Here is a 26,344-nt window from a genome sequence, read left to right as displayed (position 1 = left end):
CCTGGGGCAGAATTTTACATTTGGCATATTTTGGTAGGTGGGCGCTATGAGGACAGAGGGGTGAGTGGGCTCGCTAATGAGAGTTGTTAGTACTTTAGATTATAACTTACTGCTGCTTGCTTGTGTGAACAGGACAACTTCAATTCGTTTCAGAGCTGCTTTGACAGAAATAATAGGCTTCAGTTCAGGACTCCAGAGGACTCATAACACTTGGGGCCTTTCAGGAATCAGACAGCCTTCCCTTACCCTGAGAATGGGGATTGTGGTCTCTGCTGGAGGCAACTCCTCTGAGGAGAAAAAGAGGGACAGAAGGGGGAGGAGGCCAGTCTTCCCTATTCAGCCTCCGGGGGAGCGACCTGTGGGAGGACAGGCGCAGGCACAAGGGGCGCAGGGCCAACAGGAAGTCCAAGGCGGAAGAGGCCGCAGAAGATGCCACTATCCTGCTGCCAGGGTATACAGGCAGTGATGCAGCTACCTCAATATGTCTGAGATGCAATGCTGAAGGAGGCTCCACCTCTCAAGGGAGAACGTGACCTCCATCTGTCAGAGGATAGGGCCTGAGATCAGCTCCAACAGAGTGGGTGGACACCCTATGCCAGTGGCACTGAAGGTCACAGTGACCCTCAACTTCTATGCCTCTGGCTTTTTCCAGGGGTCAGTGGGTGATCTTTGTGGAGTCTCCCAATCAGCTGTCCACAGTTGTGTCAAGCTGGTGACAGACGCTCTGTTCAGACGTGCATTGACTTTCATTCACTACCACATGGATGAGGCCAGTCAGACACAGCGAGCCAGAGGCTTTGCCGCAATTGCTGGGTTTCCCCGTATCCAGTGTGCAATCGACTGCACACACGTGGCCATCAAGGCACCAGTGGGTAAGCCCGGTGCCTTCGTCAACAGGAAGGGCTTCCACTTAATGAACATGCAGATAGTGTGTGATCATAGGATGCAGATTCTGCTAGTCTGTGCAAGGTACCCAGGCAGCTCCCATGGCACTTACACCTTGAGACTCTCAGGTGCCAGGACTCTTCAGTGCTCCAGTCTGGCTGGATGGATGGCTGCTGGGCGACAAGGGCTATCCCCTCAAAAGGTGGCTCTCTGCCATCCATGAACAGAGGCCGAGCAGCGGTACAATAGGAGCCATGCTTCCACAAGGGCGGTGGTAGAGAGAATCATTGGTCTTCTCAAGATGCACTTCCAATGCCTGGACCATTCAGGGGGCGCACTGCAATACCCCTCAGATCGTGTGTCACTGATAGTGGTTGCATGCTGTGCTCTGCACAATCTGGCACTGGAAAGGGGGGATGCAGTGGAGGAAGAAGATGTTGACGCAGCTGCTCTGGCAGCACACGATGAGTCCAGTAGTGAGTCCGAGGATGAGTACGCTCAAGAGAACACTGATTGGACAGATGCTGACCTGGGCAACCTCCAGGGAGGCCGGGACACCCGGGAGGCTTTGATCCAACACTCCTTCAGCTGGCCTACCAAAGATGAACCACCACCACATGCCAGGGCTGCAGGCTCCATACTTGATACCTGACAGGAACATTAGCTTGATGAATAACATGCACTATGTGCCATTTCAATAAAGCTCAATGACAAACAAGTCACTCATAACATTATGGGTCACCCATCACCTGCAGAACTAATGAAGCACCCAAAGGCTTGTTGAACATAAACACATTTAATGGTGTGGTGCCTGGCATACATAAAACAAATTAAATGGAAAGGTGTTCTCTGTCACACCTACTCATAACTAACTTAAAAGTAGGGGAAAAAAATATCACCAGTGATAAGCCCGTGTTGTGCTTAAGGTGCTTTAAGTTTGCGTTTGTGGGTGCTACGTCTAGGTGCTCCCCCCTCGCTGGCACCGGCATTGGAGACAGCCTGCTCACTCTGCTTGATGACCTTGGTGGGTGTCTTCTGGCCCGTGGAGCCTGTCCTGGCCCCACCTGGGAGGGAGCGGCCTGTGCCACTTCTGGCATCTCCCCAGTCGCCGTAACCTCATAAGATGCCATGGTCACTGGCAGAGGGGTAAAGGAGCTACTGTCCTCATCTAGAGCACCCTGAGAGGAGCCCACAGAGACGACAAGCAGCTCATGCACCAAGGTCGGGTTGCTTTGGACCTCCCTGCTCACCATTGATGGATGGGCACCGAGCTGGGATACTGGGTGCCCAATCCATCTCCCGCACTGACAGTGACCGCCTGAGGTCATTGCTGGTGTGAGGGCTTGCAGGTCCGAGTGCATCCCCAGGAACCCCTGATTCAGCTCCTGGAGGAGCCTCTCCATGAGAGTCGCCACTCTCTCCATGGAGGAGGCATTGTGCTCGGCCATGAGAGTCATTGCATTGCTCATGCTCCGCATGGACTCCTCCATCACTGAGACCATAGCACACATCCCCTCATGTATCTCCGCCAGATCCTTCCACACGCCCTGGACTTCCAGTATCTGCTGCCTCAGAGACGACTCCAGAGGCACATCATCAGGCCCCAACTGAGCATGTTCCTGGTCCCCAGCAGTCCTCCGACTGCCGGGGCCCTGGGCACTCTCTGCTTCTACCTGCACCTCCAGTGAGTGTGAAGTGCCCTCACCGCTGTGCACCGAGATACTTTGCGCCAATCTAATGCCCACTGAGGTGCTGGTATCTGCACTGGTGCCTGCCTGGCTGAGAGGGTGTGATGCTTGTGCGTTTATATTGTTTGTGTCCTCTGGGGTGAGTGGCTGACTTTCAGGTTCCTGACCCCGACGGGCCTCTGGTGAGCCTGAAAGGAAGAACAAGGACATGTCAGTATTGAAGTTGTTACACTGTTACTGTGCATGCCTGGCACCCAGATCAGGGTGCCCTCGTCTTTCCATTATCAGTGGGAGTTCCATGTTCGAGGCTCACATTAATATACAGATAACAGTGGAATAGTTGATGTGACAGACATTCTGACCTCAGTGCACTGCACTCTTACCTCCCTGTGGCACACCAACCTCACCGCGGCCGGTTGACCTAGGCGCATGGCGCCTCTCCAGCTCCAGTGCCTCCTGCTTGTATTTGGACAAGATTAATAGTTGAGGTGGTCCTCCGCCAATCCACAACTTTTCAGCATTGCTGTGGGATGTCTTCTCCTGAAAGGACAGAGGAGCATTGACTAGTCCACCCTCTACCTGCATTGCCATTGCAGCCTGGCCAACCCCACCTGAGGAATACCTTGCAGGGCTCAGCCAATTCGTGATCCTGGAGCCACAAGACACTCATTCCAAGCAGCCAGGGCTCACCCCCTTGCCCAGATGCAGCCTCATTGACATTTCCCACTCACTCACACTCGAAGAACTCTGAGTTCCGCTGGGGGTGTGGGGGGGGGTGCGATCCTAACTGCTGTGCTCAGTGACCCCATGCCATCACGGTTCTCACCCTTCCCGATCACAGGAGATCATTGAAACACTTACGACACTGCACCTATGTGCGCCTCACCAATCATGGGAACTGACCCTGGATGTCACCTCCTCTCAGGCATTTTTGGTGAGGTAGTGGGGGGCCTCCTCCTCCTGTCCCTGGGGACAAGTACATTCCAGCGTGCTACCACCTCCTTCAGGAGGGCAGCGAAACATTCGTTGGAAAACCGTGGGGCTGACTGCCCTGCCGACCTGCCCTCCCACCTGCCGTGTTCACCACTGACGCTCTGCATGACTGCAGCCCTCCAAGTCAATGGCAGCCTTCGCATGGCTGCTGCAGCTGCTTTTGAATCGGCCGTCGGGTTGCCATTGGACCTGGCGGACATTGAGCTCCCGCCCGTTCCCGCTGAATTAGGCTGGGTGGGCCTTAATTGGCCCGCCTGCGTAAAATGGCGGTGCAGAGCTGATCGCGGGCGGCGGTCAGGTTCCCGGCTGCTCATGCCCGCTCCCACTGAGCCCGCCCGACCAATGTAAAATCCTGGCCCTGGAATTAAAAGTTTGATGGTGGTGATCAGATCATTATCTGATGATGACCATGAAACCATTGTCGATTGTTATAAAAACCCATCTGGTTCACTAATGTCCTTTAGAGAAGGAAATCCGCTGTCCTTACCTGGTCTGGCCGACATGTGACTCCAGACCCACAGCAATGTGAGTGACTCTTAAAATGCCCTCTGATCAAGGGCATTAGGGATGGGCAATAAATGCTGGCCTAGCCTTGGACACCCACATCCCATGAACGAATAAAAAAAACCCGAATGTTATAAGGATTTGCAGCAATTCCTGATTCTAATTAGGTTAATTGTCATCATGGCATGTGTCAGGTCATTTATAATACAAAGCAAGTTACAATTTTTGCAGAAATTAGTTTGACAGAACTCCCTAACAGTTGAGGTATAAAACAACATGGCCACAATATTGGGCTGGATTGACAAATGACATCGGGCAATCTTGCTCCTGTGTCCCGAAATGAGAAATCAGTCTTAAAAATTTAGTTCCAATCCAGGTTTAATGATTCACATATAAAGTAGCCCTAAATTTCGAGGACATAGAAGTTCGGAGTGCAGACTGATGATAAAAATGAAAAACCATGAGCCACATGTATTATTAGATTCATGCATGGCATATACCCTCCATTCCCTATAACCAGCACTTTTAATGCATATACTGTGCAGCTGACAAGTACAACCATTATTGCTACTCAATGTAAATGAATGCATAATATAGATTAATCCGGGAGACTAACACAATTATTTTTAAATTATATTTCCACAAATATTTACTCCATATATATTGTCTCTGATACAACATATCTTGGTTAAGAAAATAAAAATAATGCTCTTTCACCATATGTGTTACAACTAAATAACAGGTGAAGATGGACTTGTCATTTGCATTTCTTGGAATATATTGCTCACACTGATTGAATTGCCATCTAGTGGTAACAAAATCCATGCTAAAAAACAAGCTTCAAAATCTAGAAATCTGCAGATAAACCGGAAAAAGCTGGAACATAAACAGAGCAGGAATAGACCATGTGGCCATTTAAGCCTGCTTTGCCATTCAATACGATCATGACTAATCCTCACCCTTAACTCCACTTTCCTGACCACTCCCCATATCCTTTGATTCCCTGATTCATCAAAAAATCTGTCCTTCATGTCTCCGATATAACCAACGATGGAACTTCCACAACCCTGTGGGGTACAGGATTCCAAAGATCCACAACCTTCAGTGAAAAAATTTCTCATCTCAGTCCTAAACCATTGGCCTTTTACCCTGAGACTGTGTCCTCATGGTTCTAGATTTCCCAATAGGGGGAAACAACCTCCTGGTGTTTACTGAGGAGGTGGTGGCATAGTCACTGGACGAGCATGCTCTGGGGACCCGGGTTTGAATCCCACCACGGCAGATGGTGAAATTTGAATTCAATAAAAATAAATCTGGAATTAAAAGTCTGATAATGACGACCATGAAACCATTGCCAGTTGTCATAAAAACCCATCTGGCTCACTAATGCCCTTCCCTTTAGGGAAGGAAATCTGCTGGTCTGGACTCCAGACAACAGCAATGTGGTTGTCTATTAAATGCCGAATTAGCAATGGGCAATAAATGCTGGTCTAGCCAGCACCACCCACATCCCATGAACAAATTTTAAAAACCCTGTCAAGCCCCTTCAGAATCTTGTATTTTTCAATTAGATCACCTCTCCTCCTTTTAAACTCCAGAGAATACAGGCACAAATTACTCAGCCTCTCATCAAAGAACATCCCTCATCCCATGAAGCAATCTAGTGAACCTTCGCTGTACCACCTCTAATGTAAGTATATCCTTCCTTAAATATGGAGACCAAAACTGTGCATAGTATTCCTTGTGTGGTCTCAGAGCCCTGTATAATTAGCTTAAAGGTGTTTGGGCAGAGCAAAGGTTAATGTGAGACTGGAGAACAGTACCACCCATGGTATGATGTGTAGAGTCTGAAAGGAGCCAGCATGGAGACAGCACCCATTTGTAGCAGTACCTTGGATATGTATAGTTGAGTTGTTAATAAACACAATGTTCAATCATACAAGCCTCCATTCTTCTTAGTGAGACATCAAACAACTCTACAATACAATTGTAGCAAGGCTTCCTTATTCTTTTACTCCAATTCCCTCACAATGAAGGCCAACATGGCATTTGTCTTCCTACTTCCTTGCTGTACCTGCACGTTAACTTTATGTTCCTTGTACGAGTATACTAAAGTCCCTTTGAAAATCAACATTTGCAAGTTTCCTGCATTTTAAAATTCTGCTGCTACCAAAGTGAATACCTCATATTTTCCCACATTATATTCCATCTGCCACCTCGTTGCCCAATCACTACTCCTCAAGTCACAACCTGCCAACTTGAAAATGCCCTGTTTATCCCCATTCTTTGCTTCCTGCCCATTAACCAATCCTCTATCCATGCTATTAGCCCCAACTTCACGAGTCCTTACTTTGTGCATTAACCTTTTGTGTGATACCTTATCGAATGCCTTTTGGAAATCCATGTATATTACATATACTGGTTCCCCTTTATCTGTCCTATTAGTTACATCTTCAAACTCTAATAATTTTGTCAAACACAATTTTCCTCAACCATGTTGACTTTGATCATACAATGATTTTCTAAGTGTGAATTGTTAATGCTTCCTCAATAATAGATTCCAGCATTTTCTGACAACTGATGTTAGGCTAACTGCCCTGTAGTTCAGTTTTCTCTCTCCCTCAGTCTACAGCAGAGTTACATTTGGTGACTTCCAAACCACTGGGACTATTCTAGAATCTGGGGAATTTTGGAAATTCATAACCAGTGCATCCACTATCTCTATTATCTCTTTTAGAACCTTAAGATGTAAGCCTTCAGGTCTTGACAATTTATTGAATGAAGTCCCTTAAGTTTCTCCAATACTTTTTCACTATTGATATTAATTACTTTAAGTTGCTTACTATTATTAGCCCCTAAGTTACCCTCTATTTCTGGAACCAACACAATAGATCCATCAAGATCTTGAGAAAGCAGGTTAAAGTTTCAGATGTAGTTCCTTCAATAGAGCATATTCAGTTCCAATAGCACCTAGTATCTTCTTCATCTGGCATACAATCTCCCCTATAGCCTCCAGTCTCTTTCTTTCCACCTCTTGGGGTCCAGGGACAACCTCGTTACAAGTCCAAACCTACAGTCACTACATTTTTTTCATGTACAGCTCCCGCTCTGCTAATTTACTCTCCCTCACCACCATTTGGTATTGCTCCTCTAAACAAAATTACTCCTTGCACATGGTCTCCAACTGAATAAAAACAAAAACAACATACAAAAAAGTTAGCAAGAAAATTCCAGCCAGAGGTGCCGCTGTGAAACGTCAGTGGAAAGGTGTTAAGTGGAGACTGTCTGCTTTATGCAGCACTTTGCTTGACAAAGTAAAGTTATGGAATTAAACATAAAAATGTAAAAAACACAAACAAAACCCACTCATATACAGAATTGCAGCATTTATTTATTGTTTCTTTACTTCATGATTTTTCTACACATGCACTGAAGTTCTTCAGTCTGTCACAAGGCTATGTCCCTTTATTTTTGAAAAGATGATTTTTCAATTTTCAACTGACTGGAAATTTTGCAATTTGAACTGAGACTGAGCAAACTACTTAAAAATGCAAGGCCACATTCCAATGTGAATGAGAAACAAACAAATCACACTCAGGGGAGTGTGAAAAGAGAGATATTTTCTATAATCCAGACATCTGTCAAAACTCATAACTGTCTAAAAAGACATTAAAAGTGCAAAGTATTGGATATTGAAACAATGGCTGCCACAGATAAAACCTCTTGGAAATACACAATGGGTAAAGTATTTCAAGGCAAGGCTGCACTGCCACAAGAGAGAGATTGCTAGTGGTACAGGCAGTGTCAAGAAGTCTTCAGCAGAAGAAACAGAATGATGGCTGCTCTCTCTCTCTCGTGGAATAAGCGCATCGTCCGGTTCGAGAAGCCAACTCTACCAGAAACCTACCAGCAAACGGAGATCTCATAATTACAACATCTTCTACATCTGACCACATTCAAGAAACCAGCTAACCCAAATCAACTGCAGTGTTTAAAATCTATGCTTCAAGGGCAAAGAACACTTAACTTTTTACCTTTCTTAGACTCTTAACTCCCCTTATTCCTGATACCTGTGTGCGCGTGCGCACACACGCACAGTTGGCTGCATTACTGCACGGTTAATAAATTTGGTCTTTGACTCAAGAAAATCTTGTTCGATTGCTCCTTATTGCTCACAGCTTAAATACATTCTGATTTGGAAAAGACATATCCTCCTGAAAGAGAAGCTGAAACCTTTGCTGTGACCAGCTGAGGATGTTGAAGAGGGGAGCCAGTTCACCCCTTCTCACCTGACCATAACTTTTCTTTCCATTTCCACTAATGATTTCCTCATGCTTTTCCTCCAAATTGTTACTCTTCAAGACTCTGCTGTTCAGCTTTCTGACATGTATTAGCATCCATCACTGGGTTTAATTCATGTCACACAGTTGCCTGAGTCAGTTATGCAGTACAGGCTTCCAATGTTACACAGGTTGCTAGTTGTGCGAATGTTCGATCAGGAACTCAGACACCATAAAACATCAGATTTTCTGTGAAGCTTTAGGACAGCAGAAACTGCCATTTTGAAACACATTTCCTTATAAATCCCTGGAGGTTTGAGAAATCTCAAGTATAATCTTGGAAACTGAAGTCTAATAATTATGGAGTTGCTAAATCTAAGAAACACTGGATAGAAATCTCTCTTCTCACTCTCAGGAGAAAAAAGGTTGCCCAGTTGTTAATTCTTGAGGCCATTAAAGGAATAGGAAGGTACTCGGGTTTGGGACTTAAGATGCTGGGATACGGTCACTTTCAATAGCCCATAAAGTCAATTAAGTGTTTATAGCTGATTCTAGTGTACCAGCACCATATTTATGATCAGATGATGTAAAAATATAAATGTCAATATCAGTAATGTTCAACGTGGCACAGCAAACTAATGAAGAGCTCCCAACATTTTGCAGAATTACAAAAGATAGTCACTTTGAAGAGTCTTCACACAATTGGATTCCAATCTTAGCCATACCAAAAGCCATAAAGCAAGGCATGGGTTCCCAACAGGTCACTTTTATTTCTTTTAAATGAAGAGAAAGTGATTTGGAAAAAGTGCACCACCTATTGACCAATTAAAGAGCAACAATAGTAGAGGACAGGGAGCAGGTACTCCCACATTAAAGTATATAATGCAGCACGGTGACCCGAAGGATCATAAGGGTCATTTTTAAAGTACAGAGAAGAATGTTATGGATAATGTACATAATTATGGAAAAGGCCAAGATCTCACACTGACAAAACACCCATCTCTTTGCTAAGAAAGAATTATCTATCATTGATATATCATCTGCAAAAACAAGTAGTTAATGTTACGGGTTTAGACCCTTCACTGGAACTGGAAGTGAAATCTTTAAATGGAACTGAACAAACCAAAAAGGTTGCAGGAAGGACAGAAAAGGGGTTTCAACAACGAATCAAGGGCTTCCATTAGTTTTGAAAGCTGTTTGGTGTTAATAAAAAAACTTGCATTTTCTAGTGCCTTTTGATGACTACAAGACGTTCCAAAGCACCTTACAGCTAACGAAGAATTTTTGAAGTGTAATCACTGTTGTAATGTAGGAAACATAGCATCAAATATGCATACAGCAAACTCCCAAAAACAGCAATGTGATGATGACCATAAAATGTGCTTGTGATGTTGAGTGAGGGATAAATTGGCCAGAATGCCAGGGATAACTCCTCTGTTCTTCACTTATGGTCTGCAAAATGTTCAAAAAAAAATCAGGATGTCAAAATGTAAAGATTAATTGTAGAGTGAAGTCTGAAAGTAAACTGGGAAGTTAATAATGCTTCCATGCAAGTAAGCAAAAAAAAAACTCATCCGTTTTCACCTGCTTTATTGTCATACATCATCAAATAAGCAATCACACTCAAAAATGGGTGCAAAATAATTAGCAACATCTAAGTTGCTATACATATCCACAGATGTCCATTCACGTTAGCAAAAACTTCCATGTTAACTTTTAGGGCATAAAAGCTCAATCATCCCCAAGGTACATAAATGAGAATACATTAGGTTGTTGCTCATGCTCAAAAATATTGCACATACTTTGTCAAAAGGTCCATTACTGAAAGATCACGTATTCAGACTATACCCACACTATATGCAACTGGAATGTCTGGGGTAGGTTTTGGAGGCAGCAGCAGACCAGACAAGAAACGCCACCACACTTATACATCTACATACTTCTGAAAATTAAATCTGACAGGTCAGAAAAAGCATTTCACTTCTGAAATTTAAACAAATAAAAAGGATTTTTATATACGCCACATGTCATACAGTTAAAAAAGAATAGAGAACACATTCTGTGCTAGTTTGATGACATTGACCAATAAAATTATCCAAATAAAAAATTTAAAAATTGACATAAGCTTAGAAAAGACTACTGTCAGCATTAGATGAATATTTGATACGCTCATTTATTCCTGCAACCACTATTTTAGCAAAGTCTTAACCAGTTAGTGTTAACAAGTCAATAGCTGCGTTAAGGTATTAGATGGTGGAATGTTGCACAAATGTAATGAGCATTTGTTTGCTAATACCAGAAACAGTAACTTCAAGCTTACATATTGGTTTGTAATGCATGTAAAGTGAAAAAGAAGAAAAGTTAGTAAACAATTATGATTGGAATAGATCAATTTTAAATTTATAATCTATCATTTTATTTCAATAAGCCAGGTACCAAACCTATAATAATCACACTGAAAACACTTAAGTATGAATTTGCAAATCTACCTGCCCCATACAATTGCACATAAAGCTGAAGACAGACACAATATAGCACATGCAGTAAATGCTACGTTTGTCGTGTTTCTGAAAGAAAACCTGAGCTAAAATTAATCACTGCACTATTTAACTTTATGTTTTTCTCCATGATACCCTGCAGATTTCAATGAGCATTTATGTACACACACACAACAAAAAAAAAAATCGGTGGTGAATTAATGGAAAAATTATATTCCCTTAAATAGAAAAATGTACTTGTCAATGCATTCAGAGTAAAAATGGTACAGTTGAACTCAAAGTACACACTGTAATGGGACAATGTTCTGGTTACAATACTGATGGTTCATTGTGAACACTTCTTTTATTAGTGAAATATGCATGGAACCAGCCTCTAAAAAGAAAAATAGATTTCTGAAACATTGATTCTTTATATTCGAGAATACAAACCGGTTTACTACAGCAATGAAACAAAGTAAAGCAAATTGAATTGCAGGTCCTTTTAATTTGAGGCACTTTCCATGCTACCAATTTTGGTTGTCCCATTCATCATCTACAGGTCCTCCACTTTCTTTTCTCGGTGACTTTTTATTCTTGCTTTCCCCACCTGCGGCCCAATTATCATCCCAGCTGTCCCAGTCATTGCTATGGTTGGTTTGCTTTCGCGTGCTGTTCTCTGTGCCCCAGACATCATCATTCTTTTCGCCTGACCCCCAAACACCAGCACTTGGGGGCATCTTCGTCTTAGAATTTTCATCCCGACCAAAATTGTCCCAGAAACCATCTTCAACTCCACTGTTCTGGTAACTTTCGCCAACTGGGTAGCTGTAGTAGAGAATATACCGAACTTCAGAAATGATTGGGTATGTGAAAAATGAGCATTTGTAATATAAACTGCACCTTGTACAGGAGATTTCCAATGTATATATGAGAAAAGTGTAAGGGTGCAATAAAATTCTATTTTTATTACATTAGCGAATGCTACACAAACATCCCATGGTAAGTTCTTCAACAGTTCAAAAATTCACCTAATTCAGAGTTCAGGGTATCACATTGGTCTTATAGCCCTGCCTCAGAAACAGAAGAGGATGGTTTTAGGACCTATTTGAAAGTTGGATGCCCTTCTGAGATTATGTCAATTGATGCAAAGTTTCAATATAAACATACAAACAATAACACCTTTCTTCTCATGATACCAAAATTGCAAAAAAACAGAATTTTTTTTTTTACAAATGATCCTTAACTTGGAGAAAACAAAAAAGCTCATTTATTACCAGCAAGAGGAAAATCTTATGCAAACTGTACATAGCAAAATGGGATTTTACATTCTGAAGGGGGAGGGTGAACAGTCAGAGGTTGTGGTCCTCATCAGTACCAACGATATATGTAAAAAAAGGGATGAGGTCCTGAAATGCAGAATATAGGGAGCTAGGAAATAAATTAAAAAGCAGGACCTCAAAGATAGTAATCTCAAGATTACTCCCAGTGCCACGTGCTAGCGAGATCAGGAATAGGTGAATAGACCAGATGAATGCGTGGCTGGAGAGATGGTGGAGGAGGAAGGGATTGGGAGCGATTCTGGGGAAGATGGGACCCTGTGCAAGCTGGACGGATTGCACCCCAGCAGGATCAGGACTGATATCCTCGCAGGGATATTCGTTAGTACTATGGGGGAGGCTTTAAACTAGATTGGCAAGGGGGATGGGAACCTGAGCGGGGAGACACAACAGAGGGAAACAAAGATAGGAATGAAAGTCAGAAAAGTAGAAAGCAAAAGTGAAAGGCAGAGGAAACAAGGGCTAACAGCAAATAGGGCCATCGTACAAAAAAAGATGTGTAAAAATGTTAAAAGTCTAAAGGCACTGTACTTGAATGCACAAAGCATTTGCAATAAGGTAGATAAATTAACAGCGCAAACAGATATAAACATGTACGATATGTTTGCAATAACGGAGACATGGCTGCAGGGTGACCAAGGCTGGGAACTGAATATCCAAGGGTACTTGATATTTAGGATGGACAGGCGAAAAGGAAAAGGAGGTGGAATGACATTCTTAGTTAAGGATGAAATCAGTGTGATAGTGAGGGGGGGATATTGGCTCGGAAAATCTAGATGAAGAATCAGTCTGGGCGGAGCTAAGAAACAACAAAGGACGGAATACATTAATGGGAGTTGTCTATAGGTCTCCAAACAGTAATGATAAGGTAGGGGAACGACATTAAACACAAATAACTTCCCAGGAATACTAGGGAACCAAGGGTTCAGTGAGAAGGAGGAATTGAAGGAAATTAGTATTACTAAAACAATAGTGCTGAGAAATTAATGGAACTGAATCCCCAGGACCTGATATTCTACATCCCAGGGTAGTAAAGGAGGTGGCAATGAAAATAGTGGATGTGTTGGTTGTAACCTTCCAAAATTCTGCAGATTTTGGAACAGTGCCGGCAGTTGAGGGTGGCAAATGTAACCCCACTATTTAAAAAACGGAGAGAGAAAACTGAATTACAGACCGGTTAGCCTGACCTCAGTTGTAGGGAAAATGCTAGAGTCTATATTATAAAGGATGTGATAACAGGACACTTAGAAAATATCAACGGGATTAGACAAAGTCAACATGGATTTATGAAAGGAAAATCATGTTTGACAAACCTACTTGTTGAAGATGTAGCTATCAGGATAGATAAGGGAGAACCAGTGGGTGTGGTGTATTTGGATTTTCAGAAAGCTTTTGATAAAGTCCTACATAGGAGGTTAGTGTGTGAAGCACATAGGATTGGGGGTAATATATTGGCATGGATTGAGAATTGGTTAGCAGACAGGAAACAGAGAGTAGGAATAAATGGGTCTTTTTCGGAGTGGTAGGCGATGACTAGTGGGGTGTTGCAGGGATCAATGCTTGGGCCCCAGCTATTCACAATATATATCAATGATTTGGATGAGGGAATCAAAAGTAATATTTCCAGGTTTGCTGACGACACAAAACTTGGTGGGAATGTGAGCAATGAGGAGGGTGTCAATAGGCTTCAGGGCGATTTAGACAGGTTGAGTGAGTGGGCAAATTCATGGCAGATGCAGTATAACGTGGATAAGTGTGAAGTTATCCACTTTGGTTGGAAAAACAAAATGGCAGAGTATTATTTACATGGTGATAAGATTGGGAAACGTTGATGTACAAAGGGACTTGGTGTCCTTGTACACCAATCACTGAAAGCAAGCATGCAGGTGCAGCAAGCAGTTAAGAAGGCAAATGGTATGTTGGCCTTCATTGCGAGAAGACTTGAGTACAAGAGCAAGGATGTCTTACTGCAGCTGCACAGGGCCTTGGTGGGGCCACACCTGGAGTATTGTGCACAGTTTTGGTCTCCTTACCTAAGAAAGGATATACTTGCCATAGAGGGAGTGCAGCGAAGGTTCACCTGACTGATTCCAGGGATGGCAGGATTGTCGTATAAGAAGAGATTGGGCCAACTAGTCCTGTATTCACTGGAGTTTAGAAGAATGAGAGGAGATCTCATTGAAACGTATAAAATTCTGACAGGGAACTGAATGCAGGGATGATATTTCCTCTGGCTGGGGGGGTGTCTAGAACAAGGGGTCACAGTCTCAGGATACGGGGTAGACCATTTAGTACTGAGATGAGGAGAAATGTCTTCACTCAGAGGGTGGTGAGCCTATGGAATTCTCTACCACAGAAGGTTGTGGAAGTCAAGTCGCTGAATATATTTAAGAAGGAAATAGATAGATTTCTGGATTCTAAAGGTGTCAAGGGGTATGGGGAGTGCACAGGAGTACGGCGTTGAGATATTTTGAATGGCAGAGCAGGCTCGAAGGGCTTACTCCTGTTCCTATTTTCTGCGTTTCTAAATGCACACAAATTCACAGTAGCATACCTAAGTTATGTATGAAGAATATTGTGCAGATCAGAATCTGTAAGATTTCCAATCAATTAAAAAAAACTTTTTTAAAAAAGGAGGATAATCTTCTACAGAAGGAGGAAGCACTGCACTGTTGGCCATGCTTAAGGACAGTTCAAGTAGTTACTATCTGGAACATAGGCATAACCATCCAGAGAATAGCAGAAACATAATTTTGCTTTGCACAAACTTAGGAGGTTTTTTTTGGATACATAATGATGAATTAAAACATTGAGTTGCATAAATGTGATTGAGCATTAAGATTTGGTGCATTTAATTGTACATTACCTTTCCGAGGCAGCTGTTTCACATTCCTTATTGGTAAAGAAAGAACTAACGTCCTGCCATCCTTTTACGGTCACTCCCTGTACCTATGAATGTTAATAGTAACAGAAATTTAAAAACATGTATATATCCACTGTAATCATATATACATACATACATCAGGAAAAACAGATGCTCTAACAACAGCTATTGGCCTTCTGGCTCTTCAGTCTAGAAAATATTGTTGCTGACATTAACATAAACCTGATCCACATAATACTCATGTAAACTATTAGAATTCAGGCTTTAACCTGTTCATTTTAAAGAGACTAACCTCTCTTCTACTATAACAAATGGCTATTTGATTACTAGTATTATCAATAGTAATGGCTAGGTTTTGTTTAATATGCAATATGTTTTGATTAAATATTACATTTTAAAATTATTCCAGACCATGCAATTTTAAGATTACTTACAACTTTAACTACTGGTTCTGATTGACAGAACTAGCTTTAAAATAATGTATTGGTTCCCTCTACAATTTCCATTAACAAATCACTTTTCAATATAGACACTCACCATATCATCAGTTACCAACGATAGCAAAACAAAAGGAAAATATCAATAAGCACCAATCAAAAAAGTCTGTCTGGCCACAATATGGCAGTCTCCATATCTGTCAACTGAGCAGCTAAAACAGGATTTACACAACAACTTTGCTGTAAATTGTAATGTGAAGTGGTTTTGCTTAGCACTTTTGCTAAAGTTGCAGTGTAAATCCAGAGTTGGGAGGGAGTCTCAGTCCATTTCACTCTGGAATTAGGCTGGATCCAACTCTATATTTGCACAACTTGTTTATATCCACACTACAACTGTGGTATAAGAGCAACCTAATGCAGTTTCGTATGAAATCTTTTTAGTTACTACTCAGTTAGCAAGTTTCAAACGTAATTGTCAGTTGTGATTTCTAGAACTTGGGGCATTTTTTGCCATCCTATAAAATTTAGTTCCATACTGCTTCAGTAAGGCATTCAACCATTTTTCAAAAATGGCCTTTAATCTATGTTTACCCTTAAGCTTCTAGTGCAGTTGCACAGAATATGAAGGCTGCCTTTGAGATATGACCAGTTGCATCCTTCTGCATACCTTATTAGCAATCTGTGACACACCAATGGATACATCATCTAAAAATTTTCCATCTTTCACCTGTATATATAAAAATGCCTCCAATTAATTAAGCTTTGCAAATGACACGTCAATTTACGGAACCAAAGATTGAATTACCCTTATCAATGTAGAATAGGTAGAAATAAAGGAGTACTTTTCTTTTTTTTTAAAAAGTGTTTTTTTCATAATGGGAAGAGGCTACATTTCCAGTCTTTCTTTAAAAGCTGGAATATAACAACACATTTATAATGTGTTCAACAAATAAAAACGTCCCATGGCATAACCAGAAATAAATGGGACACTGAGCCAAACGAGGCATCAGGAGATGTGGCAAAAGCTTGGTCATATAGTTGAGTTCTAAGGAGGGAATGGAGGCAGAGAAAGTGGGCAAGGAATTCTCGAGCATAGAGCCTAGGTGGCTGAGGGAATGCATGCTAATGGTGGGGTGATGACTCAAGGCCAGAGGTACTCAACATAAAGCTTTCATTAAAGGATATATATTAGAAACTGATATACATCTTTATCGTCAGGCTAATAAACTTTCAATGTGTAACAAATACAAATGTGGACGTGGTGCTGGAGAGGTCAGAAATGATCAGGCTCTCTTCAGTTTCCATAGTTAAATAGTCTGTTGGCAGTAATTGTCTCAATTGAGACACGAGACTTAAAGGATGATCAGTTGGGAAAGATACTAGAAAGCTATGTGCAGCAATGGAATTGTATCCCAGCATAAATCAGTGCCTTCAGGAGAAAAAGCAGGGAATTAGGATGGTAGCTTTCAATAATCTCACCTTTTCTTGATTTTTGAAGAAAAACATATTAAAATATTATGTGATATAATCTGCTACACAAAACACAAAGGGCAAAAAGGAAATTGTTAGCTATATCAAATGTTGCAATTAGCACAAGTATCAGGCTGGAACAGAGACTTTCCCTTTCCATTCATACAATGCTACTTGGGGATGCAGACGTTATCTGGGATATACATCTCCAAAAGACAAGTACCACCCCTGAATCTGTTTTGGTTTCCTTTTCAAAGGACAACATTCCATTGATAGCAAAGGTGAATAGCCACCAAAAATGTTGGCTGATGGGGAACTAAGCTATTGGGTTAACTGTATAGCCAGTAATGTAATTTTCATACTGCCATGCTATACACTGGGATAATTTTGGCAATTGACGACCAAGTGATACTGTGACACCAATCACACAGGAAGCAAACTACAATCACATTTGATAAGGTACCATATAAAAGGCATGGTAAAGATAATGGCACTTGGAATTAAGGGGAATGTGGCCACATAAATAAAGAAATTCTTGGAGGGCAGATTGCAGAAAATAAAGGTAAAATGAAGTTCTTTGAAATGAAAAAACGTGCTGACTGGTGTTTTACAGGGATCAGTGTTGAGCCTGTTGTTATATTTGCTATATGCATAAACAATCAGGATTTAAGACTTGAGAGAAGATTGAAAATTATACATTCCAAATGTGTGCAGAAAAGAGGGTATGGCAAATTGTGAAAAAAACATTATCAAGACTACAACAGTAAATAGATAGGCTAGCTGAATAAGCAGACAAGTAGCAGATGCAGTTCAATGTGGAAATATCAAAAGTGATCTTTTTTGGAAGAACAGTGAAAAGGAATGTACTTTAAATGGTAAGATTTTGAATGTAGAGGAGCAAAAGTGCATCATGTACATAAAGGCACACATCCAAGATAGCAGTAGAAAAAAATAAGCCTCTAAAAATATATATTTTTTTGCATCTAGAGGCAATGAAGCAACGTTGAGCTTGAACAACAAGATTTTAATCAGGCCACTTGGAACATTGTGTGCAGTCTTTGATACCCCATTATAGGAAGGACATGAAAGCAATGGAAACAGCACCCATTGATAAGTCAAATGCACTATGCCTCTGCTGTACATTCTAATATAAATGGAATATTAAATGACAAAGTGTACATTAGTACAACCTGCCAAGGAAGTAAGATGACAGCATGTGCAATTAAGCAATAGCAAAACCATACAAACTCATCTGAAAAATAATTGAATTGGTACTGTCATACTAAAGCTAACAAGTATAAATTAAAGTCATGTGGAATCCACAATTTGTGAAATAAGTAATTACATATTAGTTTGATTTTGATATCCTTATGGAATAGAAACACGATCATCTGAGTACGGAACGAGGCTTAAAAAGTTCAACTAAAACAGAATGAAAATTCCAAAATTGCTCAAAAATTTTACTAAGTACTCATCAGCAAAAATACAACTAAAATAATTAAAAGCAATCACAGAAATTTTGCAACTATTTTATTAATTTACTCTTTCAATAGACTGCATTATAATTATAGGTGATTTCACAACATAAGTTGTTCTAAAGTAAATAACTTCAGCGTTTAAAAGGTCAAAACTTTAATTTTTGAAGATACTCCAAAATCTAATACTCCAACCATAAAATTAAAAATGCTTTTATAGCTAATAAATTATAAAATGTGAGATGTACAGATAAACAACCTGCACCAATGGATCAGATTCTGCTGTGAATATATCCCTGTTATTTATGGGCAAATAGTACATCTACTTCAGGTGAAGGTCAGATGTGAAGTTAAAAACAAATATTCATAGCTATGGCTCAGTTGGTAGCATTCTCACCTGAGCCATCATGTTGTGGATTCAAGTCCTACTCCAGGATTTGAGCACATGCTCCAGTGCAGTACTGAGAGACTGCTGCATTGTCAGAGGTGTCATCTTTTAAATGAGACATTCAACTGAGGCCTCACCTGCCTTCCCAGGTGAGCATAAAAGTTCCCATGGCACTATATCAAAGATGAGCAGGGGAGCTGTCTCCAGCATTCTGGCCAATATTTATCCCTCAATCAGCATCACAAAAGCAGATTATCTGGTTATTATCACATTGCTGTTTGTAGGAGCTTCCTGTGTGCAAACTGGCAGCTATGTTTCCTACATTACAATAGTGCCAACATAGGCTATAAAAAACGCTTTGAGGTTTCCGATGTTTGTGAAAGATACCATACAAATACAGATCTTTCTTTTTTAGTTAAAAGCTGGTGTTTGAGTTTCTGTTAGCTTTGTGGCAGTTCACTGCCTCACAATTGACATGCATTGAATGTTATGAAGTTGCTATTGTTTGCACAGTGGATACAAACTAAACTCACCACGGATATTTAGGGTTAGTAATTAAAAGCACAGGTACCATTTGATTACACATGTTAATTATGTTAGCCATTAATACCAATCAATTTCTCTGCCACTGAAAATTAATTAATTAAATAAATTAGGTTGTGAATTGTTTTAGATTTTCAACATGCTAAATTTTTACCTATTTTCTTACTTTTCCTTGGTCTCTTATTTTTCACTTTCTTAATCCAATCTTTCTTTTGCTCATTTCTGTACTTGATTTGACATTGAATTTGCCCCCTTCTCAGTCTTTCTACTGTTCATTTCCAAATCCTTAAATCTCGTTGGTTGAGGAAAAACCCTGCTAGTTGCCCACCTCACTCATTGTTCCTCTTGCTTGTCATTAGCAGCTCAAACTTTCAGCAACTTAGTGGGCAAAAAATCTTTTGAGTTGAAGAGTGCAGAGGCAAGTCTAATGACAGATGGCATTAGTTACAGTTTAGCTGCAGCAAAATCTGACCCAAATTGGCTTGCATCAGAGTATACCAAATGCTTGATTGGGAACATAGTCGTCTATAATTATGATAGTGTCATGATTTCAAGTAATTAGCATACTGATCATCAGTTTGAGCTCCTTAAGCAGGACTATGTTTACCTTGTCCTGAGTAGGTTTGATGACATTCTCATTAATTGTGTGACCTAATTCTGTAGCCTATTTAAAAGCAAAAAAAAAAAAATCATCAGCAATGAAAAGTGCACATCTTAGTTATATGTCAAACATGCAGCGAGCAAACAGTTCAAGAATACAATTGCCTCAGCTTCAGCATGAATTACAGTACATGCAGACAGGACACAAACACAATGTCAATACAACAGGCTCTCATCGCATAGTAAGCAAGGCTTCAGTCAGACATCTATTTCACTACATTGTGAATTCTACTTAATACATGAAACACAAGCAGGGCACACTGCTGTTTTTAATTCAGTCAAGCATACAGTCTAATTCCATTTCAGCTGAGTCTGAATTTTAAAGGTCTCTTCCAAGGAGCAGTATAAAAGGTCTATGTTGCATTGTAAAAGCTTTTTAAAATCCTAAGAGGTTCATAGGACATTGTGTTCAAAGTTTCATTTCCTGTACAGTAATATCTTAAATGTAATAAGGTAAATGCAACTTTGATGGGGATGCAAAATGGACAAGAGTAGATCTGCTACCTGTTACATGTACCGCTGAAAAAAGTCAGCTGGGCTGAATGGAGGGATGGCAATTCACACCACTGGTTTTCTATTTCCACTAAAGTAGAATTTTACCCCCAGGGCTCAAAGTAAAATTTTACTGGATAACCTCCAAACTCATTTAACAAAAATCTTTGACCAGTTAGCTAAACTTCCACTGTTGAGGAGAATTTCTGTACCAGTATGTAATCACACTTGTAAGCCATTAACTTTTGCAATTACTCAGACTCTATGACCTTTGAAGCTTTCTATCTAAATCAGGAATAAAGCTACAATAAAGCTAAAAAAGGTCTTCCACAAAGGCAGGGGAGATTATAAGTGTCTGGAAAACAATGCTAGTATGTTTGAGATACAGAAATATTTTAATTTTAAAAAGGACTTATTGATGAGCAATTATAATTCTAAACAGCAGGGAATTATCTCAATAATTCTCACTTTAAACAGAAAGGATTTCTAACAATCATAAATGCTATGCAGAGATTCTGCTGGTGGTACACCTGTATGGTCATGGTGCAAAAAGGATCTGATGACTGACGAGGTCAAATAGCTTGCCAAAGCTGAAATTCCAGACTAACACAAAATGTGGTTAATAATGCTGTTAGCCAGATGTCTTTTCTAGCACCTATCACTGCCTTCAGGACAGAAAAGGAAGAAAAATAAATAAAATGATATCCTAATTTGGTCTAACACCTTTTCTTATTTGTCAATTTTCATGTATATTGGAAGTTACCTATTACCTAATAACATGAATCTGGAATATAATATAGGAAATTGAAGGAGGAAAATGAGAAAAAGTAATGGGGGCTTGTATACTGTGATAGATGTCATTACACTGTTAATACTAGTGGTCCCTTCTGAAAGTTGCCAGACTGCAAAATAGAAGTGATGTACCACTGCTCAGAGATAATAAAAGGCTGCGTTCATTTGCTCCAAAACACCCGATATAAACATATTACATGGGAAGACAAACTTATGGTTCAAAATAAGTTCCTGAAAAATGAGTAACTACTTGGGAATTATGAAATCAAAGTGATGTTGACCAAAGTAAAAGGAGGATATTGATGTCACACAATTAATGAATACCGTTGTTGGTGAACAATCCGACATGCACAGAAAATAGGCACTTTACCGGCTCTGGCTGCTGCTTGTAGCCCCAAACCTTTATCCAGCAAGAAAGCAACAAGGACAGAACAAGCACCATTTAGCAAATCACAAGTTCCGTCCCCAGTCCCTTCCAAAAACAGGATTATTGAACAAGAAAGTGTTCAATGCTGTAATGCTGATCACATTTGAATGCTGCTTAACTTGAAACAGAAAATCTAGATTCCATTGTTTGTTCTGCTAGAGCCTGTTAACTTTGATACTAAACTACCTCAGCCAGACCTGGCAACATCTGACATATAGAATATGAAAAAAAATGGAATAAAAGAACAGTACCTTTTGTGTTGCCTGACTTCCGAGTTTTGCTGCCTGTTTGAGCAAAATAATGATTAGGTTTACCCACATATCTTCACTCGTCTCAACAGTAAATTATTTTTGTTTCAATATTAGTATTTCTTTAATAAGTAAACTTGTCAGAAAAAAATGACAATAGGAAAAAAATGACCTAACTGAACAAAAAATGTTTTAAATAAGTGCTTAGGCCTTTGAATCTCTCCTGAAGATCAACTACTAAATTAACAGAATAGGAAAGGTTTAACAAACTTGAATATTTGCAAAAAAATGCTACATTATTACAACTATCCAATTGGAAAATCTGTTTCCGTACCTTAATAAAAATGAGAAATTGGAATAGGCTACTTACACCTTCTTTTGCTGCTGATGCAAACTTCGTGGCCCCAACAGTAAAACTGCTCCAGCCCTGCAAAACAGTGAATATATCCTAAAGAACCGATTTAATGTCATTCATTGTTGGTCATTTATAGTAAATACATTAGTTTTTTTGATTCCTGTAACATAGATTTGTAATTCTAAGTGCAATAATATTTCAGAAATTGTCCGTCATGTGAAGCTTTCAACAATTAGGATATTCAAATCATGCTAACTATAATTTTTCTCCTTTCCCATATGCCCCAAGCAAGCAGCTAATGGTGCAATTAATTAAGCAGTCTTTGCAACTAACTAGTAGAGAAGATTCCCTACTTCATATGGACAGTTCAAATGTTTGAGCACTAAGCTAACATTAAAGATTTAAATATTATATGCACTTATGTACATGACTAAAAATTGGAGTTTTATATTCTTCAAAATAGGATAGCCAAAAATGAGAATGTTACATTATTGAGAAAGATTAGAAGCAGGATAACCCTGGAGTTGATCTTGGGATCCTTACTTTATATTGCATACATACTAGGAGAGCCTTCAACTTTACTTTTGATTCATGGCAGCACATTCACAAATCTGAAGGTTATGGGTTCTCAAGCCATTTTCAAAACTCGAACACAAAGTCCAGGCTGACGTTTCAGTGCACTACTGAAGGAGCCCTGAAGATTCATTCATCACCTTACTTTGTGGTACCTTGCTGTAAACAAACTGGCTGCATTTTTGCCTATAAAAAATGACCATGATTCAAAAATAATTAAGTTACTAAGGCATTTTGGGATATCCTGGGTGGGTGAAATGCACTTATGCAAGTTTTATCTTTCTTTTTCATGACATAGCTTATTGCTAATAAGAACCATATTATACTTTATAAAGTAGAATGTATTATTATACTGTCTCTTTTAAGGCTAGAAAATCTAATTGCTGTAAGGAAGTAGGTAAAGTTGGAACTGAGTTAATTAATTTGTCCTATGCATCCCTATATTCTTAAAATATAATCTGCCTAGATAGTATTGCTACAATTTTGCTAATTTGGCAATTGCTGAAAGATAGTGTAGTTAACGTTCAGAAAAAAGGCAATTAGGTTCATAAACCAATAAGAAACACCCATGTGTTGAACAATGCTACCAACGTAACGGTATTTTTACCTTGATCTATTATTTGTAGAATATTACAACACTATTTGAAAATCACTCTACAGCAAAAAAAAATCTCAAGTCCCAAAGCAGGTTGATAAAGTCAGCATAAAATCAATTTTCTTCAATAAACAAACTTAACTCATTTGTGCTATGAGTACAGAGTTTAGATAACAGGTCCAAGGTTACTCACAAATCTTTATCACATTACAAGATAAAATGTACATGAAAACAGTGTCACTTAGTGGTCATGCATAATTAAAATTAGGTATTAACTAGCAGCCCAAAAAGCCTTCCACTATTGTTCTAAAGCAAAACTATAACTCCAACGAAACCAAGATATTTTCATACCGAATAAAGAGAAGTCATGGCACTGTTGAGAAAATCATCTTCCTTTTTCTGAGGAGATGCTGTGTTTCCAAATCCAACATAACGATTTTCCTGACTACCATATCCTCCACCACTAAATAATGAAAGGAAATTAATTATCACTTCTTCAACTGAAAACAAGAACAAAGCAGGAGGAATAACACATCACATCATAGGTACCATGTAATAATGTGTAATTTTACCTTTGATAGGAGTTATCATCATTCAGCCAGTCCTCAAACATTTTATCAGAGGATGATGCAGAGGTTTGGTTAGGTCTGGAGCTACCAATGAAAATATATAATAAAATAAATATACTCTTAGTAATGACATATAGATATAACCAGGTGGCACATGAAGATTTTTCAATCGCTTCTTTAGCTTGAGTATCAAGGGTTGGTTCCTTGACAAGGTACTTGTTGAACAGACAAATAATGAGACTACATATGCATTTTATAGCATGGTTGTAGCAGTATTACAGATAGTCTGCTTATATTTTAATTTATTTACACAAAGTTTGAGAATATCTGTCATGCTCCATGTATCACATTTCAAATAAAATGCCAACAAATTAAAATTAAGCAATCTTAAAAATATACATAATTTATATCGAAAGGAAAAAAAGTTGGTCTTTCTTTTTTTATAATAGAACTGGAGCTAAGAGGAAGAGGAAAGCTACCAAATGAAAGAAGCTTCCAACAACAATTAGGCTTTAACTGATCAAGCAACTTTTTAGATCACATTCCTACAGTAAATACCTGAGCAGTGGCAGTAAGAGAGGCCAGATTAGCAGCTAAACTTTGCAAAAAATTCTCCAGACAAGTTGAAGTAGAGCCACAGATTTGCTAGTTCAACTAGAATTTTCAACCAAAAGAGGGCCACATGCAATCAATATTCATACGCATCCATTTATTAAAATACCTATTCATGTTTGAGTTTTCCTATTATGGTAGGGAAGCATAAGCTCCGTGACAGTGAAAAGTTTGTATTTACAACTTTAAATTATACAAGTAGTACAAAGCTCTCATTCAGAAAGTCAAAATGAAATTTTGCTGATAGCCTTGTAAGATATTCAAATTTAGTTGCCTTTCCTCCATTACAATTACCTATTCTCAGCTGCACAGGAATATGACAGTATTCTTCAGTCCTTTTTTTTCTGCTATGCTACTAGTTTTATAGAATTTTTACTGTCCCCAAAATTTCTCCCTTACATTGTTTGATGGGATATTGTATAAGTAGTAAATTACAAAGTTTATTTTCTGCATGAGAAAGATTTCATTATTCAATATTGAAAAAAACAAGTACCAAATCCAATAATTTGATCTCAGTTTCAGAATACATCCAATAACCTTGAGCCATTTCATCTTCATATTAATCATAGAGGCAAGTACAAATAAGAGGCCATCATTCCAAATAAATCCATGGCTCCCCCATCACAACATTCAACTGGCTCTTTCAGATTTTTTGCCTCTGCTATCACACCTGGAAAACCATTTATTAATCACTCTGCATGAAGAAATGCTTCCAAACATCATTCCTAAAATGGCTTTTGCCAGTTCTTACCTATATTACTCCTCACCTTACAATCATGGTTTAACCTGAAATACTGCTCCAGAGTAAGCTTTTCTTATACGTTGAATCATATATACTTTCAAAAGGTTTCCATTTACATGGCCGCTTTCGAACTGCATACAATCAATGCTTGCACCTCTTCAGTCCAATTGGTAGTCACCGCATCTAGATAGCTTCTCACACTAAGCATTTTTCCCTAAAACACAATTTTTTTGTTTTGTTCAAGTGTAAACAACAGCTCCTGCCTCTTGATGGTGCAACCATAGTCTTTCATCTATCAACGACTTGGTCTTGCTATTTCCTCTGACCTCAAATAGAACTCCCAAATCTCCTTCCTTGCCAAAAAACTGCCTGCTCTTTTGTGTCAAACAATTCTCCTCTCAACAACTTAATTCTGTCATTGTTACCTCATCTCCAAGGGGTGCAGGTGTGAACGTTTCTGCTGCACAACTGGCTTAGCCATTGATTGGCCAATATTGTGTAATGGTTGAGCATAACTTCTTCACTTTTGTGCTCTATTTCTCTATTATTAAAGCCAATGATCCCATATCCTTTCTCAACAACCTTCTCACCTTCTCCTGCTATCTTCAAAGATTTGTGCTCATACACCCTCAGGTCCTGTTGTTCCTTCAGAACCTTTAAAGTTGTACCATATAGTTGATATTGTCTCTCCTTATTCTTCAAACCAAGATGCATTGCTTCACACTTGCGTGTTAAATTTCGTCTTCCATGTGACAGTACATTTTAATTGTCTATCCATTTTCTCTTGAAGTCCCCTTCACTGTATACTAAATTTCTGAGTTGTGTACCATCTGTAAATTTTGAAATTATGCCTTACACACCCAAGGCCAGATCATTAATGTATCTCTAAAATATAGATATGTGTAAGGTGGTACCATT

The 26,344-nt window shown here is 39.6% G+C and overlaps 1 protein-coding gene and 1 long non-coding RNA gene across 6 annotated transcripts in view; one reads left to right on the top strand and one right to left on the bottom strand.

Annotated features, from left to right (window-relative positions):
* Positions 1-26,344, top strand: part of LOC144688533 (uncharacterized) — a 69,053-nt gene that overhangs the window by 29,651 nt on the left and 13,058 nt on the right. The gene's annotated exons all lie outside the window — the stretch shown is intronic.
* Positions 7,778-26,344, bottom strand: part of arfgap1 (ADP-ribosylation factor GTPase activating protein 1) — a 43,331-nt gene continuing 24,764 nt past the window's right edge. For 3 of the 5 annotated variants that reach the window (XM_078555229.1, XM_078555231.1, XM_078555230.1), the window contains 8 exons: positions 24,076-24,156; positions 23,855-23,966; positions 22,351-22,407; positions 21,984-22,016; positions 19,969-20,025; positions 16,153-16,212; positions 15,031-15,113; positions 9,924-11,652 (listed from right to left, as the gene is read on the bottom strand). In XM_078555229.1, coding sequence (XP_078411355.1) covers positions 11,352-11,652; positions 15,031-15,113; positions 16,153-16,212; positions 19,969-20,025; positions 21,984-22,016; positions 22,351-22,407; positions 23,855-23,966; positions 24,076-24,156 — 784 coding nt within the window. In that variant the 3' untranslated portion in view covers positions 9,924-11,351. Of the gene's footprint in view, positions 7,974-9,923; positions 11,653-15,030; positions 15,114-16,152; positions 16,213-19,968; positions 20,026-21,983; positions 22,017-22,350; positions 22,408-23,854; positions 23,967-24,075; positions 24,157-26,344 lie in introns of those variants that run through there. The other 2 variants (XM_078555233.1, XM_078555232.1) reach the window with 2 other exon arrangements.

The sequence above is a fragment of the Cetorhinus maximus genome, chromosome 13 (genome assembly GCF_964194155.1).
Source record: "Cetorhinus maximus chromosome 13, sCetMax3.hap1.1, whole genome shotgun sequence".
NCBI lineage: Eukaryota > Metazoa > Chordata > Chondrichthyes > Lamniformes > Cetorhinidae > Cetorhinus > Cetorhinus maximus.
The sequence above is the reverse complement of the archived record's forward strand: the minus strand, read 5'-3'. Positions and strand labels throughout refer to the sequence as shown.